This window comes from Grosmannia clavigera (assembly GCF_000143105.1).
Source record: "Grosmannia clavigera kw1407 unplaced genomic scaffold GCSC_144, whole genome shotgun sequence".
NCBI lineage: Eukaryota > Fungi > Ascomycota > Sordariomycetes > Ophiostomatales > Ophiostomataceae > Leptographium > Leptographium clavigerum.
In genome coordinates this window covers 558440-574012 of record NW_014040797.1, presented here as the reverse complement: position 1 = coordinate 574012, position 15573 = coordinate 558440, and the positions used below count along the sequence as shown (strand labels likewise).

General features: G+C 55.4%; 5 protein-coding genes across 5 annotated transcripts; 1 reads left to right on the top strand and 4 right to left on the bottom strand.

The window, feature by feature from the left end:
• Positions 1-38: 38 nt before the first annotated feature.
• CMQ_2566 (uncharacterized protein) lies at positions 39-3037 on the bottom strand (the record flags this gene model as incomplete). Its single annotated transcript, XM_014316644.1, has 4 exons — positions 39-145; positions 242-931; positions 1304-1787; positions 2024-3037. The coding sequence occupies 4 exons, from the start codon at positions 3035-3037 to the stop codon at positions 39-41; spliced, it is 2295 nt and encodes a 764-aa protein (XP_014172119.1).
• Positions 3038-3623: 586 nt separating this feature from the next.
• Positions 3624-4630, bottom strand: CMQ_2850 (short chain dehydrogenase reductase; the record flags this gene model as incomplete). The annotated part of the gene is made up of 4 exons (XM_014316928.1): positions 3624-3659; positions 3712-3820; positions 3888-4253; positions 4305-4630. The coding sequence occupies 4 exons, from the start codon at positions 4628-4630 to the stop codon at positions 3624-3626; spliced, it is 837 nt and encodes a 278-aa protein (XP_014172403.1).
• Positions 4631-5291: 661 nt separating this feature from the next.
• On the bottom strand, positions 5292-7066 carry CMQ_2998 (major facilitator superfamily transporter multidrug resistance; the record flags this gene model as incomplete). The annotated part of the gene is made up of 2 exons (XM_014317076.1): positions 5292-6573; positions 6645-7066. 2 exons carry the CDS (start codon positions 7064-7066, stop codon positions 5292-5294), a joined length of 1704 nt encoding a protein of 567 aa, XP_014172551.1.
• A 2406-nt stretch (positions 7067-9472) lies between these two features.
• Positions 9473-11336, bottom strand: CMQ_2979 (ubiquitin-like activating enzyme; the record flags this gene model as incomplete). Its single annotated transcript, XM_014317057.1, has 5 exons — positions 9473-9822; positions 9891-10197; positions 10267-10761; positions 10909-11078; positions 11144-11336. 5 exons carry the CDS (start codon positions 11334-11336, stop codon positions 9473-9475), a joined length of 1515 nt encoding a protein of 504 aa, XP_014172532.1.
• Positions 11337-11703: 367 nt separating this feature from the next.
• On the top strand, positions 11704-15389 carry CMQ_2703 (ribosome biogenesis protein; the record flags this gene model as incomplete). Its single annotated transcript, XM_014316781.1, has 3 exons — positions 11704-11761; positions 11826-11896; positions 11967-15389. 3 exons carry the CDS (start codon positions 11704-11706, stop codon positions 15387-15389), a joined length of 3552 nt encoding a protein of 1183 aa, XP_014172256.1.
• Positions 15390-15573: the final 184 nt, after the last annotated feature.

The window sequence follows — 15573 nt, the reverse complement described above, 5'->3', positions numbered from 1 at the left end:
CTCGGGTTCGAGAAGTGAGAAGAGAGTTGAGCCGAAGATCACTCCCGCACCGGCAGGAGCAGAGCCGAGCAGAACAGTAGCTCGAAGGAGCGCGAGTCTGTGGGCGAGAAGATGGGATGATCTTGTTTTGTGGCCACGTCGTTGTCTGGGATGTTAGTGGGGGAGAAAAGAAAAGAAAAGAAAAAAATAGAAAAGAAAAAGAAGAAAAGCAAAAACGGATGAAAAACCAACGCAAACTCACAGTTCAGCTTGATCGTGTCGAAAAAGTTGCGCATCAGCGGATCCTCGTCGTCCGTGACGAGCATGCCATCCTCGGCCCGACACGACGTCCGCGGCAGGGCACGCCGGATGCCCAGCAGCATGCGCAGCAGGTCGGCGATGACGTAGCCCTGCTGGGCAAAGTCCTGGGGCGTGCGCTCGAGCGGCCAGGTGGCCCGCAGGCTCTCCTGGTCCCAGGCCTTGAAGCCCCAGGTGGACTTTTCGACGCAGCTGAGCAGGATCAGCGTGGTAAAGTACATGCTGTAGTCGATCTTGGTCTTGCTGTCCTGCAGCAGCCGCTGCATCGTCGTCAGCAGGCTGTGGCTGATCGCTGCCGCCTTGCGCTCGGCCCCGGCCGTCAGCTGCAGACAGAGCGTCGTGTACGTCTCCTGGTCCGTCTCCGCCTTGATCTGCCGCGGCGCCTCAACACCAACACCAACACCACCTTCAGCTGCCGGCTTCACCCGAATCTGCCACTGCCGTTCACGGTCTAGAATCTCCACCAATCCCCACAGCTCAATCGCCTTGCGCAGCAGCACGCTGTTCGTCTCCTGCGCCAGCGCCATCGACGTCTCCAGCAGCGTCCGCACAAACAGCGACGGTTCCCGCCGGATAAACTCCGGCAGCACGTTGCGCATGTAGTACTCCATCTTGAGCGGCACGTCGTCCCGCCCTGTGTCCACCATCACAATCTCCCCGTCCTTCCAGAGATGCAGCGGCGCCGCTACTGTTGCTGTTGCTGCCGTGCTGTTGCTGCCGCTGTTGTTGTTGTTGTTCTCTTCGCCCGTCGCGCTGCTGTCTCCTGGCGTTGCTGTCGTGCCCGTGTCGTTATTGCTGCTCCCTTCCACCTTCATCGCCACCTCCACCATGCCACCCTCGCTGCTGCTACTGCTGCTGCCTGCCCGTTCCACTGCCGCTGCCACTGCTGCTGCTGCTGCTGCTGCTGCCGTTGCTGCCGTTGCTGCCGTTGCTGTCGTTGCTGCCGCCGCTGCTGCTGCTGCCGTCGCTGCTGCTGCCGCCGCTGCGGCGCCCGTGTCGAGCAGACCGCTGCTCTGCAGCACCTCCAGCGTCACCGCCACCGCCGGGTTCTCGGGAAAGTGCGTGGCCTCGATCAGCAGTCCGCGGCTGACCACGCTGACTGTGTCGCGCAGCTGGTTGGCCCGGTGTTGTGCCAGCACCACCTGCACGCCCGCGCAGAAGATATCCAGCTGCTCCGTGAACTTGGTCCGCACGCAGCCCGACCGCCACACCCGTGGCGACAGCACTTTGCGGCACTGATCGCATGGGCTGCCCTTGGAACACGTCTTGCGCAGGATCCGGCACCGGATGCACGCCCCGATCCGTCGCACCTCCTGCACCTCCTTCCGCCGCGTCGTGTTGAACCGTGCCCGTGCCTGTCGTGGCCGCGCCTCGTTCGGGTTGTTCAGGTGGAAGCTGATCCGGCTCGGGTCGCCCGGACTCGCCGACATCTCCGACGACGGGAACACGGGCAAGATGTTTTCTGCCAGGTACGTGATCTCGCCCCATGGCTGGCTCGATGCTGTTGCTGCGTCCACCGTTGGCAGCAGTCCTACTGCTGTCATCGGCACCGTCGTCATCGGCTCGTCCGTCATCACCGCCGTCTCCACTCCCGTGTTCTCCTCGCCCGACGGTCCTGCTGTTGCTCCCCCTCCGGCCGTTGCCGTCATCGCTGCCGTCATCGCTGCCACTGTCGCTGCCGTCGTCGTCGCCATCGCCTCTGTCACCGCTGCCGTCACCAGGTCACCCTCGCTTCGGGCGTCGTCGTCTGCTGCTGCAGTCGTGTCGCGTTGGGCCCCATCGCCTCTTCCGATCGTAGTTGTGGGTCCAGCAGCGAAGGGTTCAGCTGCGCCGCAGCTGCCGCTGCCATCGACAAGTTCGCCGCCTCGAGCCGCTTCAGCTGCTCAATCGTGATCGCGTCCGGGTCGTCTGCGTACAGCCCAAAGCGTGCGTCAGCATGACTCTCTGCCTCTGAGACTGCGTATTTCCGTCTCTTCGCCTCTCTCTCGCCTGCCGTACCGTTCTGCTCCGTCTTAAACAACGATGACACGTCCTGGCCGAGGTGCTCGAGCGTCTCAAACGCCGACGGCGCCACTGCGATCAGCCCGCCTGATGTCGTCGTCCCCGACGCGTTCATATTGCTGCCGCCGCCGTTGCCGCCTTCGTTCTTCGCTGCTCCCTCGCCGCCGCCCGGCCCGCCTGAGCTGCCAGACGACCCCGGCGTGCGGTCGTCATGCTTCTCGCTTAGGTCGATCTGGCGTGACACCTCCGCCAGCGTCTCGAGTGCCGTCCAGTCGCGTTGAATCGCAGCTGCATCCACCGTCGAAGAGGGCGACGAAGCCGCTGCTGCTGCAGACATCCCTAGCGTCGGCAACATGTGCTGCCCGTGGCCGTGGCCGTGGCCGTGGTTCATCGCCTGTCCGTTGCCGCGCCCGTGATGGCTGCCGTCACCCACAAGCCGGTGGGCCTGGTGGGCCATCCGTCCAGCCCCGCGGACCCCTGTTCCTCCGCCGGCTGACGCTGCTGCCGCTGCTGCAATGTGGTGGCTGAGCCCGTTGAGCGACAGACACGCGTTGATTCGGTCTGCCTCGCTGATGGCCGGGCATTTCTTCGAAATGTGCGTCATCAGCGACTCCGCCCGGCCCTTGGGAAACGACTCGCCGCATGCTTTGCATCGGTGTGGATAGCGGTTGCTGTTGTCCGCGAGACGCGGTCCGCGCTCGAAAAACTGTAGGATAATGGGGTTCGGTTTCCGTCCCATCGTGATGTTGGCCACTCTGCGCGGACCCGGCTTTTTCTACTAGGCTGTTTGGTGGTGGCGGTGAGGAGGACGAGTGTGTCCTGGTCGGTCGTCGTGATGGGCGGTGATGAAATGGGAAAAAAACAACAATTGAGAAAATAAGGAGGGCAGAAACCAAAAATTCTGCCGCTTCCCCGCCACATCGATAAGCCCCGGCCTTATTTGATAATAAAATTTTGCCGTCTAGGGCAAGCCACACCAGAGGGGCTGGAGTCGGTGTGCAATCTTTCCTGCTAGGCCCAAACCGGCTATCAGCCGTACGATGCTGTCACGTGTATACCTCTGCGCAAAGCCGCTAGACTGCATTGGACTGGTCAGCGTTACCGTGTTGACAAGTCGCGCACCGTTGTTGCTACTGGCCCCTGGCCTGCACGGCTTTCCCTGGGTGCCGTACTGACCGATTGGCTATTGCTGGGATCCAGAGCGGAGAGCCGAGATTGCACATTCCTAGAAACCCTGTTTGCAAGAATGTCACAGCCGTGACTCATTTCATTGTATTGGAGAACATATATTTCTCGACGCCACATTCTACTATGTATATATTTCTCTATGCCGACTTCTTGTGCAGGGTACCGGCGCCGGCCTGTAGGGGGTTAGACAGGGCACTCGTAGAGTGGGAGGGAATGGAATCTCACCTGGTGCTGAGGGAAGACCAGTGTGTTGGCAACGACCACGTTCTGGGGCCGTGTGACTGTAAACACAACGATCTCCGCAATGTCTTCGGGCGTCAGAGGGGTGTAGCCGCTAAGAGGAGTTAGCAGCATTCTTTGGAAAAAGGAGGAAGAAAAAGGAGATAATGAAAAAGCCATACGCATAGACGGCATCGGCCTTGGACTTGTCGCCGTAGAAGCGCACCACCGAGAACTCCGTCTCGACCTGGCCGGGATCGACCTCGATCACCCGGATCTGCGTGTGAATGAGCTCCTTGCGCAGGCTTTCCGAAAAGCTGCGAACGGCTGCCTTGGTGGCGCAGTAGATCCCGCCGCCCGCATATGGCTCGATGCCCGCAATACTGCCAATGTTGATAATGTCGCCAGAGCCGCCGTCGGCCCGCTTGAGGAAGATCGGCAGGATCGCCTGCGTCACGTTGATGAGGCCGGTCACGTTGGTCGCAAACATGATGTTGACGTCGGCCTCGGCAATCTCCGGCGCACGGGCGACGCCCTTGACGAGGCCGCTGCACTAAGTCAGCTCGAGACGAAAGACGAGACAACAAGGACAAACTCACGCATTGTTCACGAGAATGTGAATGTCGCGCCACTCCTCTGGCAGCTTGCCCACAAACGCGCTGACCTCCTCCGGCTTGCTCACGTCCAGCTGCACCGGCAGCACCTTGACCTTGTCGGCACCGACCTCCTTGACGAGGTCCTCGGCGATTTGCTTCAGCGTGTCAATGCGGCGCGCCGTCAAAATCAGCCGCAGGATCCCGCTGCCGCTGGGTGCAGAAGCGGCCGTGCGCGCAAACTCAAAGGCCGTACTCCGGCCGATGCCGGAGGATGCCCCGGTGATGACAACGGTCTTGCCGACCAGGCGGCGGCCCGCAGAGGAAGACATGGCTCTAATCGTATTGCTGCGGACGGAAAACGACGCGTGGAACGGCTGAATCGACCTGGTGGACGGAACCTTGCGTCTTGGAAATAAAAAACAGCTGCGAAACGGAACCGGGTGCAGAACTAGAGCCGGAATGACACGGACGGCGGACGGACAGAAGCGTGAGGCAGTTCGGACAGCGGCAGACGACAACATATGCCACAATGTCGACAGGAAGAATACGAAGCAAACTCTGAGTCGGGGAGAAGCAGGCAAAAACAAGTAGAAAAGCTCTTATTAGCAGAACAAAAGAGGGCAGGAGCGAGCCTGGTCGCGCAACCCCGCAGCGATAGCTTGGTGGCAATGGCTACTACCGGGAGCAGCTTTAGTGGGGCCGATGAGCGGCGCTCCGGCAATCTACGGAGACACAGCACCGGCCTGTCACTGTATGGCATTAGGCAACGCTTCGTTTATCTGCAAATCTGCTTCTTTCGAGTATCTGCTCTGTCCATTGCCCTTACATCTGTACTACTCGCACAAAATACTTCCTTTCCGACATGCAAACTTCTCGGGATGGCCCAGAAAAGGCTATCGTTTATTTTACCACAAGTAAGTGTGAAAATATAGTACAGGATTATACCACGGTGGGTCAGGCCCAGATTCCTCACTTCCGGTTGAAATAACGTCATTTCACAATTGCTCCAGAGTGTCCACTAGCACGTGCCGAACTGTTTTCCCTAGCCTCTCTGTTTAGGGCGGCTTGATCCGAATGCTCGCTGTGTTTGGCCAACTCTGGTTGCTCGGCTGAGCCGATCTCTTTGTCCTCTTGCTTGTCTTCCGACTTAGAAAGCTGCGTAACTTGTGTATCCGAGGCAGCTTCGTCCGAGCCTTGCTGTGATCTTTCTGTATCCGATCCTCCACAACTCTTTGTCTTCTCTTCGTCTCCATTCGATCCATCTTCTGCTAAGCGGCTTGAAGAGAATATTGGTTTCCGATTTCGTCGGTAGGTGCCACAGGCGGCAACGATACTGACTGCCGATATGACTATGCAAACGCGCATGTCTCCTCTGAATGCATCTGAATAGATCTCGCGAATCAAGACTGCCTCCGGGGAGTCCTGTGTTGATATTGGAGCTCCTGCACTCGTGAATCGCATGGAGTCCACCCTTTTCACCTCCTGCGCGGCGAGCACGGCTGAAGATGCGGCGATGCCAATGCTGCCACCAAAAACACGGATCTGGGCTAAAATTCCCTGTGAGGGAGCATGCTCGCCTTCCGGCGCCTCGGAACTGGCCACGATGGTTGATGCTGCCGCTGCAAGTCCGACGCCGAGCCCAATAAAGGGCAGGAACCCAAGCGCCTTGGCTGGGAGAGAGACCGAAGCAGAGAGGGTGGTCTCCAAGCCACAGCCGAGAGTCAAAAGGCAGCTGGAGACCACCAAGATCTCAAACACTCGGTTTGATCGCGCGTTAATAGCACCAGACACATAGCTGCCAATCGAAACACCTCCTAGCATGGGCAGTAACATGACGCCGGCAATGAGGGCACTCTTACCATTGACAACTTGAAGACGCAGGGGGAAAACATAGACGACAGTGAAGAAGGGAAATCCAGTGAACATGGTGTGAATCAGAGCCGATAAATAAACGCGATTCCGAATGAGCTTCATAGGAAACGCAGCCAATATGTGTGCTCTCCGCCTCTCGATGCTCCACTCCCAGACGAAAAGCGCTACCCAGCAAAAGACTCCCGTGATGAGCGGCGCCAAGAAAAGGGCATGTCCCCAATGCAAACCGTCTGCACTGGAGTTCTGAAATGCATATGTAACGAGCACAGCAGCGGCAATGAGCAAAAATGAGCCGACGAAATCAAGCTCTCTCCATGGGCGAAGCTGGACCGGTGGCAAAGTTTCTGCTTTGGGCCATGACAAAAGAAAGACAACGATGGCGACAGCTGCAATAGGACCGCTGTAAACAGGTCAGCGGGCGACAGGCCAGAAAGTGGGAGACAGTTGACTTGCTTGCTCCAGAAGATCCACCTCCATGACGCATAGTGTGTAAGTATTCCGCCAAGGACAGGGCCCAGCACGCCCGCCACAGCGATGACGACTCCTGCTAAGCTGGCAATGTGCTGCTGCAGATGTGAAGGTGCAACTTCAGGCCAGATAGTCATGGACAGCGAATACAGCCCAGACCCGCCGATACCCTGGAGAGTGCGGAAGGTGATGAGCTGGTACATCGTTCGAGAGAATCCGCTGCCGAGAGAGAAGGCGAGAAAAATGACAAAGGCGACCAGATACGCATTGCGGCGGCCGATCACGTCAGAAGAGCGTGCAAAGATAACTGCACATCCTAGGTACGCCAGCGTGTATGCCAGAGCAACCCAATTGAGAAGTTTCACATAACCCAGTTCTTCCCCGATGGTCAGAAGGCTGGTGGCAACGATAGAGGAGTCAAGCATGGCTAAGAAGAGTCCCAGACATATTCTGCGTGTATTAGTCGATAAAGGAAAACACAGACAGGCGGTTAGGGATAAGCGAAAATCATCAGCCATTTCATACCCTATGCTGAGGATCCAAAATCGCCATGGTGACAGACATGAGCCAGATCGGGCACCAGCTAGATCTTTCGATAGAGCTTCTGGTGTGCTTTGGGGGGTAGACATGCACGTCGTCGCCGTGCGGGCGCCTGTATTCGAATTTACGACAGCTTTCGAATTTAGGAATATGGTTGGCCTTTCGCAAACCGAAGAGCCGATAGAAATTGTTTCCGTAGTGGACATTCCGTTATTGTCATGTACAGTAATTAGAGTGATGATCAATTAACTCCCTGTAGCTGTTTAATGCAAGGAAGGCGGTTGCGCAGGTCTAACACAGGCTTGCAATATGGTTGCCTCTTGTCGTACTGATTCTTGGTTGCGTTCGGTTGTGCAAGAGACGGCTTGATGCTGTGCCTTTGTTTGCATTATATTGCTCAGACGTTGTATTTGAGCTACTGCGTGGTTGGCAGTGTTCTATAGGTTTGGAGAATAAGGATTCTAGAGAGTCCTTAATAGGCTTATAACGTATAAACGACGGTGTTGCACTTGAGGCCTTGATAACATCTGTAGTTCACAACTTAGGCTTGGGAGTTGGACCGGAAATTTTTGTCAGATGTAAAGTATTTGTGTCAACACGAGACTGTTTGATTACGACGAACAAGGCTGTCTGGAAAATGTGTGATTCGTGCCCCATCAAACCCGCTATGGCAGTAAGTGACGCAATATCTACGATTAGGAAGGGACGACCTAGTAATCAGCCGCTAATAAGAGGACCTTCCTCTGCGGGAAGTCTAGCCTCCGCCATGGTGAAGAAGGGCCCAATACTCCAAAATGGCAACACTACCTGGTGCAGATTCGCTAGCTTCGATAGGTCACATTAGTGAATGCGAGGCCAGATTGTATACAATTGACTGACTAGATCGATCAGGTCCTCCTACTATAGATGGTGGGCTCGGTAGCGAGAACGACAACGAAAACGACTACGAGCAAATAAAATGCACGCTATCGACAATCATGTCATCGTCCCCTTCTTGCGCTTGCGTCTCAGATGATGTTGGCATGCTGAAATTGTTGATATGAACATATGTTGTTCAGGGTAGTCATCTGTTCACAATTCCCTAATCACATTCGCTTGATGCTTTGTCCGAAAGCCCATCAAAGACAGAGGCAATCACGGAATGTTGTGCATAGGAGTGTTTTCTACTATATGAGTACCTCGAGGATTATCATATTTCAGAGCCAAAAGATAGCTCGAATACAATCATAGACGTTTGGGGACAGAACTAAGAGATATCGCTTTTGTTCAAGCTTATAGACGCCACCGGATGCTGTGGTGGCGGTATTATATAAACCGTATTTGAAATGTAGAGCGAGACATAGACGGATATGACATCAGTTCCCAATATGTCAATATTATCATGCCTGGGTAGGTGTGAAAGTGTATGATCAAAGTCACATAGCACGATGCTTCAGAGTTCAACAGAGGGCGGATGTCGGTCTCAAAACGCCAAAACTGGCGGTGGGCCGTCATGGCGATCTTTTACGAGCCTCAGTGCTCTGTGGTCTCCACATTTGCCAGTGCCTAATGCTTATAAAAGTACTTTCCTGCATATGCAGCTAGTTCTAACCCCTGGTCTAGTTTGTATTCGGGATCTGAACGGGCTGTTTAGGTTGGTTGCCAAGCTAGATGGAAAGAAGCGTGTAAGATATAAATGATAACAATAAAGCAACGAGTATGTGCTGCTTTAGCACAAGAGCCACAGTTATTCAAGGGGACCATGCGTCCGACCAAGTTTCCCAGCTTGTTGTAAGGCAGCAAGATCCGACTGTGAGATGCTGCGCCTAATGAACTATGGCGCCATTTCAAGAGACAGAACTTTGACAATAGTTGGTATATTGTATGAGCTCCATTGCCACTTATAGTCGACAGCTTTCATAGGGCGGCAATGCCACCCCCAGCTCCTTTCAAATAGAGAAATGGAAATCCGAGAGGGTTGCTTATTGGTAAGCTGTGGCAGCTTTGAGAGTTAGGTGTGCAAACTTCCGTCTAGTAGTCATATATTTGGTTTCGTCAAGATACTTGGTGACAGTCTGCTACTAGAAGCTATTGCGATAGACACCCGGCGGCTCTGGTAGAGGAACCAGGCGGCGTCCCGGCTATACGAGATGCCCAAGGGGTTACTGATCACCTTCATTGACCATTCGTCTGCTGTTTGGCTTTGTTGCATTTCCAATATAGCCCCTGACAGTCGCTTCTACCTTGATTTCTGTGTTCTGTTCTATTCAGTCGAGGCAGTCCTCTTTTTCTTTATGCTCTCTTGTTTTTCTTTATAGACGAAGTATTTGGCATCGGCTGCTGATACCGTCGAAAATGCAGGTGTTGTCGATAGGGATGTACTGCCTCGTTATGATTTTGATGATCTCCTGTGCCACCATACCACCTGTCAGGGCTGATATGTTGTGGAGCTCGCCACCCTTGGCGCGGGCTAATTCCTCCGCAACCATGACGACCCGTTCATTCTGGCTAGCCTTTGGTACAAGTTGATCAATGCTCTTCAATATTTCATCGGACGTCGCCTCAGGCGCGTGTGCCGTAGCATAAAGTGCTAGATAAATTGGTGCCAACGACAGAGGAGCCATTAGGATCTCAGCATTCTCATCCTTGGCAAACTCCTCCTCTGTAGCGAAGCAAAGGCATAAGTTATTTGATCTTGAAGAAATGGGGGCGGCGGCACCTAGAACGTACCGGTAACCTTGGACAAGCGATCTGCACTTGTCTCTGTCGCATTGATAAGCTTGATAAAGGCGGCGTTCTTGCAGAACAGCTCGACCTCTGCAGGGTCGACATTTTTGCCACCTGGAAGCTCTCGTACAGTGGCAAGTACCTCGGCTGCGTCTTTCCGGGCCTTGTTTTTGTAAATCGTCTGAAGCTGGATGTACACTTTGGACTGGGCCTTCATATCGGGGACCTTTCCGGGCAGTGGCAAGGCGCCATGCTTCTCGTAGAACTGTTTGACTGCACGGGCAATAGCCCAGAATCCTGAACGGAGTTCCTGAATGGATGACAAGTCAGAACACTGAACTGGAGCTACGAAAAGAGAAGAGAGGGAGGAGAGGTTTACTGAGTCTTGTAGATCGTGTGCGAATACTTCTCGAACACTTGATGGGATGGTCGGCTTCTCTACGTTCCTGAGAACGGCGCTGACTGCTTCCTCAAAGTTCTCCTCTGCCCCCTCTGGAATGTTTTTTCTTGCACCGTCTGCCACCGTTTGCCTAAAAGCAACCTTCTCTTTGTATGTGACCGGATTTTTGCCGTCGTGTGCCTTACGCCAGCGCTCTAGGTAATGCAGCAGGATCACAATATATGGCAAGTGACCGTGTGCATGGTCATCCAGCGTGTCGATATTAGCCGCGAGCTCCTGTGAAAAAGCTTCCAGCTCGGACCAGGGTGCTAGCAACCGGAGATCTGTTGTTGCAGTTTCGTCCGGGTGCGTGTCGACGACCGGGAAAGGCTCGAGCAAGCAAATTCGGAAGTATGAGTAGAAGCCAGCCGAATGCACTGCCAGCAGTGGAGTCTTGTGCTGTTTCCCGTATTCTTCAATGAGTGTGAGGTCTTTCTGGGGTATGGGATGTGTATACACAATCATTGTGTAGGTGGGCGATGTATCAAGTAGCACCGCAAGATCGGAAGCGGACTAAAGCTGATCAGTAAAGATTTCTTCGCATACTCTCCCATTCCGAGAGCTCAACTAGAGCACACACACCTCTGGCTTGGGGTACCAGTCGCCCTGTACTTCGGGGTTGAGCTCGAGAAGGAGCTCTGTGCAGCATTGGGCTCTTGACTTTCCAAGGCTAGCTTCTTCTAGGAAAAAGTTGACCCCAAGATCCTCTTCCTGGACTGTAGCTTTATCGAAGATTGTGAACTTTCCGATGCCTTTGAAAGAGACGTTAGCCCGCTTCGAAGCAACAACAGAACAAACCGGGAACTGCGCAGCCTACCAGGAAGGATAAGGTTCTTGAGTGTCTCCGTAGCAACAGTACCACAGCCCGAGTTCACAACCAGGATGTTGGCCGCCTCAAGCGCTTCTTGGCCGCTCGCTGCCCAAAGACGGAGCTGTCGGTCATATTTCCTCTCCTTTTCCGAAGGGCCGTGCAAAATCGGTGGTGTTTGGCTTGCCACGATTTCGGGCATTTCGAGATCTTCAAGCCGATCCGGCCGGGAGCAGTTGTATACAAGAACAGTACTAATATGGGAGGCACCGGACAAGCGGACGAGACGTCATGTACGCGTGTCAATTGTTTGTCGCGTGTGTTTTCGAATTACGACGTATGTTTCACTGTATTGTGTAGTTCAGCTCATGTGGAGGGGTAGAGGTAGCTGCCTAAGCTGACGTTGATTGGCTGGGCGTGTAAGGCAGGCGGGTCTTATCGAGAAATGCCGATAAGATAACCAAAAAAAAAATCTTAGGCGGATTGATCCAAGGAACTGCAGTGTCGCAAAATTTCTGCCATTTTGCTTGCTTCTTGTCAGTTGGGAATTACACCTACGCCAAGCCAAGATGGAGGACCAAGTACACAAACCGCATAGGAAGCCGAAGGAGAAGAAGAAGCATACCGGTAAGCAACAGACTCGGAAACGGACTGGCACTATAAGGGTTCAAGCTGACAACTTTCATTACAGGGCAGAACCCAAAGGCTTTTACTTTCTCAAATCCCGGCAAGCTCGCGCGAAGCGCTGCTCGTTCGCATGATGTACGTGATTCTAGCCAAGGAGACAATGCCTCAATGGGGCAACATGCTTACGATTATGTTTCACGTGTAGATCAAAGAGAAGCGACTTCATGTCCCGCTTGTTGACCGACTTCCCGATGAACCACCACCGCGACTAGTCACGATTGTTGGCCCTCCGGGCGTGGGAAAGACGACACTGCTGCGGTCTCTCATCCGGAGATACGCAAAGGAGACGATTATAGATCCACAGGGCCCGATCACGGTGGTCACGTCGAAGAAGCAACGTCTCACGTTCCTCGAATGTCCCAATGAGCTCGAGGCGATGGTGGACATTGCAAAGGTTGCCGACATTGTCCTTCTGATGATCGACGGAAACTATGGGTTCGAAATGGAGACGATGGAATTTCTCAACATTCTTGCGGCGACTGGTATGCCTGGAAACGTGTTTGGGATCCTCACGCACCTCGATCTCTTTCGCAAACCGCAGGCGCTCAAGGACGCCAAAAAGAGGTTGAAGCATCGTCTGTGGAACGAGCTCTACCAAGGGGCACATTTGTTCTATCTCTCCGGAGTGATCAACGGCCGGTATCCAGACCGCGAGATTCACAATCTATCGCGCTTCCTTTCGGTAATGAAGAGCCCGCGGCCATTGATCTGGAGAAACTCGCACCCGTACGCGGTGGTGGATAGCTTTCGCGATGTGACGCACCCGACGAAGATCGAGGAGGACGAGATGTGTGATCGGTCGGTGGTGTTCTCGGGCTACCTGCGCGGCACGAACTTTGCGGCGCAAGGCCAACGAGTGCACATTCCCGGACTCGGCGACTACACGATCTCGAAGATGGAGGCGCTGCCTGATCCATGTCCGACTCCGGCCATGGAGCAGGCGATAGCCAAAGCGACAGGGAAGACGGGACGGCGGCGCCTAGACGAGAAGGACCGGAAGCTGTATGCACCGATGTCGGACCGGAGCGGTCTCAAAATCGACGGCGATGCCATCTACATCTACCGCGAAAAGGGTTTTACATTCGACAAGGACGGCGGCGGGGACTACGAGCGCGGTGAAGGCGAGGAGCTGATCATGGGACTCCAGGGCGAAAGAAAGCTTCTCGGTGAGACGGATCGGGGGATGCAGCTCTTTTCGAAGGGCAAGGAGGTACGAGAAGTGCTGGAGAACAACAATGGGCGGAAGGAGCAACGCAAAGCGCGGGTGGCCGAAGTGGACGGTGGATCTGACGGAGAGGAGGGTGCGTTTGGAGAAGACGACGGGTCTGAGGGCGAAAACGGGCCGGAAGACGATGCTGGGTCCGACGTTGAGACGGAGTTTGATGAGAAGAAACTCGGCAAGATGTTCCGGGATCGCGGTGACCGCGGCGGCGACAAGAAGGAAGATCTTGCCTTTGCGGACAGCGATTCTGACCTGGGGTCATTGTCGGGCGACGAGGAGGCAGAAGACGAGAGTGGAGACGACATTGAGGAAGACGATTTGGAGGAAGACGAGGTTGACGAAGACGACTTCGACTCGGACGAAGAGGAGGCAGCAGTACGGTGGAAGGACAACATTGCAGAACGGGCAATGAGCCTGCACAAGCGGAAACGACCGTTCCAAGCAAAGGAGCTGGCAAGGATGATGTACGACAACGCGCTCCCAACAGCCCTGGTGGTAAAACGGTGGAGAGGAGAGGAGTCGGAGGAGAAGAAGGAGGACAAAGTCGGGGAGGGTGAGGCGGGCGAAGAGGACGAGTTCTTTAAGAAGACGCAGACCAAGGAGGGCGAAGATGAGTCGGAAGACCGGGCGATTCCGCTGCTGGACTACGAGGCGCTTGCACAACAGTGGACAAGCGAAGCATTGGAGGCGCTGCGGCCCAGGTTTGCAACGGTGGTTAAGAAACGAGGTCGGGGTGGAGACGGCTCGTCAGACGAGGAGTTGGACGGAGAGGACGTTGAGGCAGACGAGGACGAAGAGGGAAGCGGATTTGTCGAGGAGGACGAGGGCGACGGGGCGTTTGAGGATTTGGAGACGGGCGAGAAGCACGGGCCGTCGTCGAAGAAGACGGAAGAGGCAGAGTTTGAAGACGAGCGAGAGAAGAACGCACGACGGAAAGAGGAGCTGCGGCTGCGATTTGAGGAGGAGGACCGGGAAGGCGTTCACAATGCCAAGGCGATGACGCGTAAAGAAGCCGGGACGACGGCAGATGAATTTGGGGAGGACGAGTGGTACGACGCGCAGAAGTCGCTGATGCAGAAGCAACTGGACATCAACAAAGCAGAGTACGAGACGCTGGACGAGCGACAGCGGGTAGCAGTGGAAGGACTGCGAGCGGGACAATACGCGCGAATGGTGGTGGAAGGGGTGCCAGCAGAGATGGTGCGGCTGTTCACTTCACGGATGCCGCTGATTGTGGGAGGACTGACAGCGACTGAGGAACGGTTCGGGTTTGTGCAGGTGCGGATTAAACGGCACCGATGGCACAAACGGATTCTCAAGACGAATGACCCGCTGATCTTCTCGCTCGGATGGCGACGCTTCCAGTCGATGCCGGTGTACAGCATCTCGGACTCGCGGACGCGCAACCGGATGCTCAAGTACACGCCAGAACACATGCACTGCTTTGCGCAGTTTTACGGGCCGTTTGTGGCGCCCAACACGGGCTTTGTGTGCTTCAAGTCGTTTGCGGCAGACGCGGTGGTGAACCAGCAAGGGCTGCGGATCGCGGCGACGGGCACGGTGCTGAGCGTGGACGAGTCGACGGAGATTGTCAAGAAGCTCAAGCTGACAGGCACGCCGTACAAGATCTTCAAGAACACGGCCTTTATCAAGGGCATGTTCGGATCGGCACTGGAGATTGCCAAGTTTGAGGGCGCAGCCATTAAAACGGTCTCGGGCATTCGTGGCCAGATCAAGCACGCGCTCAAGCAGGAAGGCGCGTTCCGGGCGACGTTTGAGGACAAGATCCTGCTGAGCGACATTGTCTTTTTGCGGGCGTGGTATCCGGTGAAGCCGCGGCGGTTCTACAACCCGGTCACGAACCTGATCGGCTGGCAGGCGATGCGGCTGACGGGTGAGCTGCGCCGCACGCTCAGCATTGCCACGCCACAGCAGCGCAACAGCCAGTATCGCAAGATCGAGCGGCAGGAGCGCCACTTTAACACGCTCAAGGTGCCGCGGCAGCTGGCGGCTTCGCTGCCGTTCCGCCAGCAGATTGTGCGCACCAAGAAGCAGGGCCACAAGACGTACATGCAGAAGCGGGCGGTCGTGGTCGGCGGCGAGGAGCGCCGTGTGCGCGACATGCTGCAGAAGCTGACGACCATCCGCAAGGACGTGTCGGCCAAGCGAGCCGTCAAGAAGGAAGCCAACCGAGCGGAACATCGTCGCCAGCTGGCCGACGCGGCCGAGAAGCGGGCTGCCCGCGAGAAGCGCGAGACCAAGGAGTTCTGGAGTCGCGAGGGCAAGAAGCGCATGGCCCAGGCTGACAGTGCTGGCGGGCATCGGGCGAAGCGAAGCAAGAAGTAGGGCTGAGGAGAAGGGGTGAGAAAGAGGAAGAGGGCAGTCAGGGAGAGAATGGTGACAGGGCCAAGACTACGCATAGACCGTCCATGAAAGCAGGATAGCACAAGACTGTATAGCTGTATTGTACACGCGCGGCGCGACTGTTTCCTGTTTCTTCAGCTTCTGTAAATGAGGTGATAGTTGGACG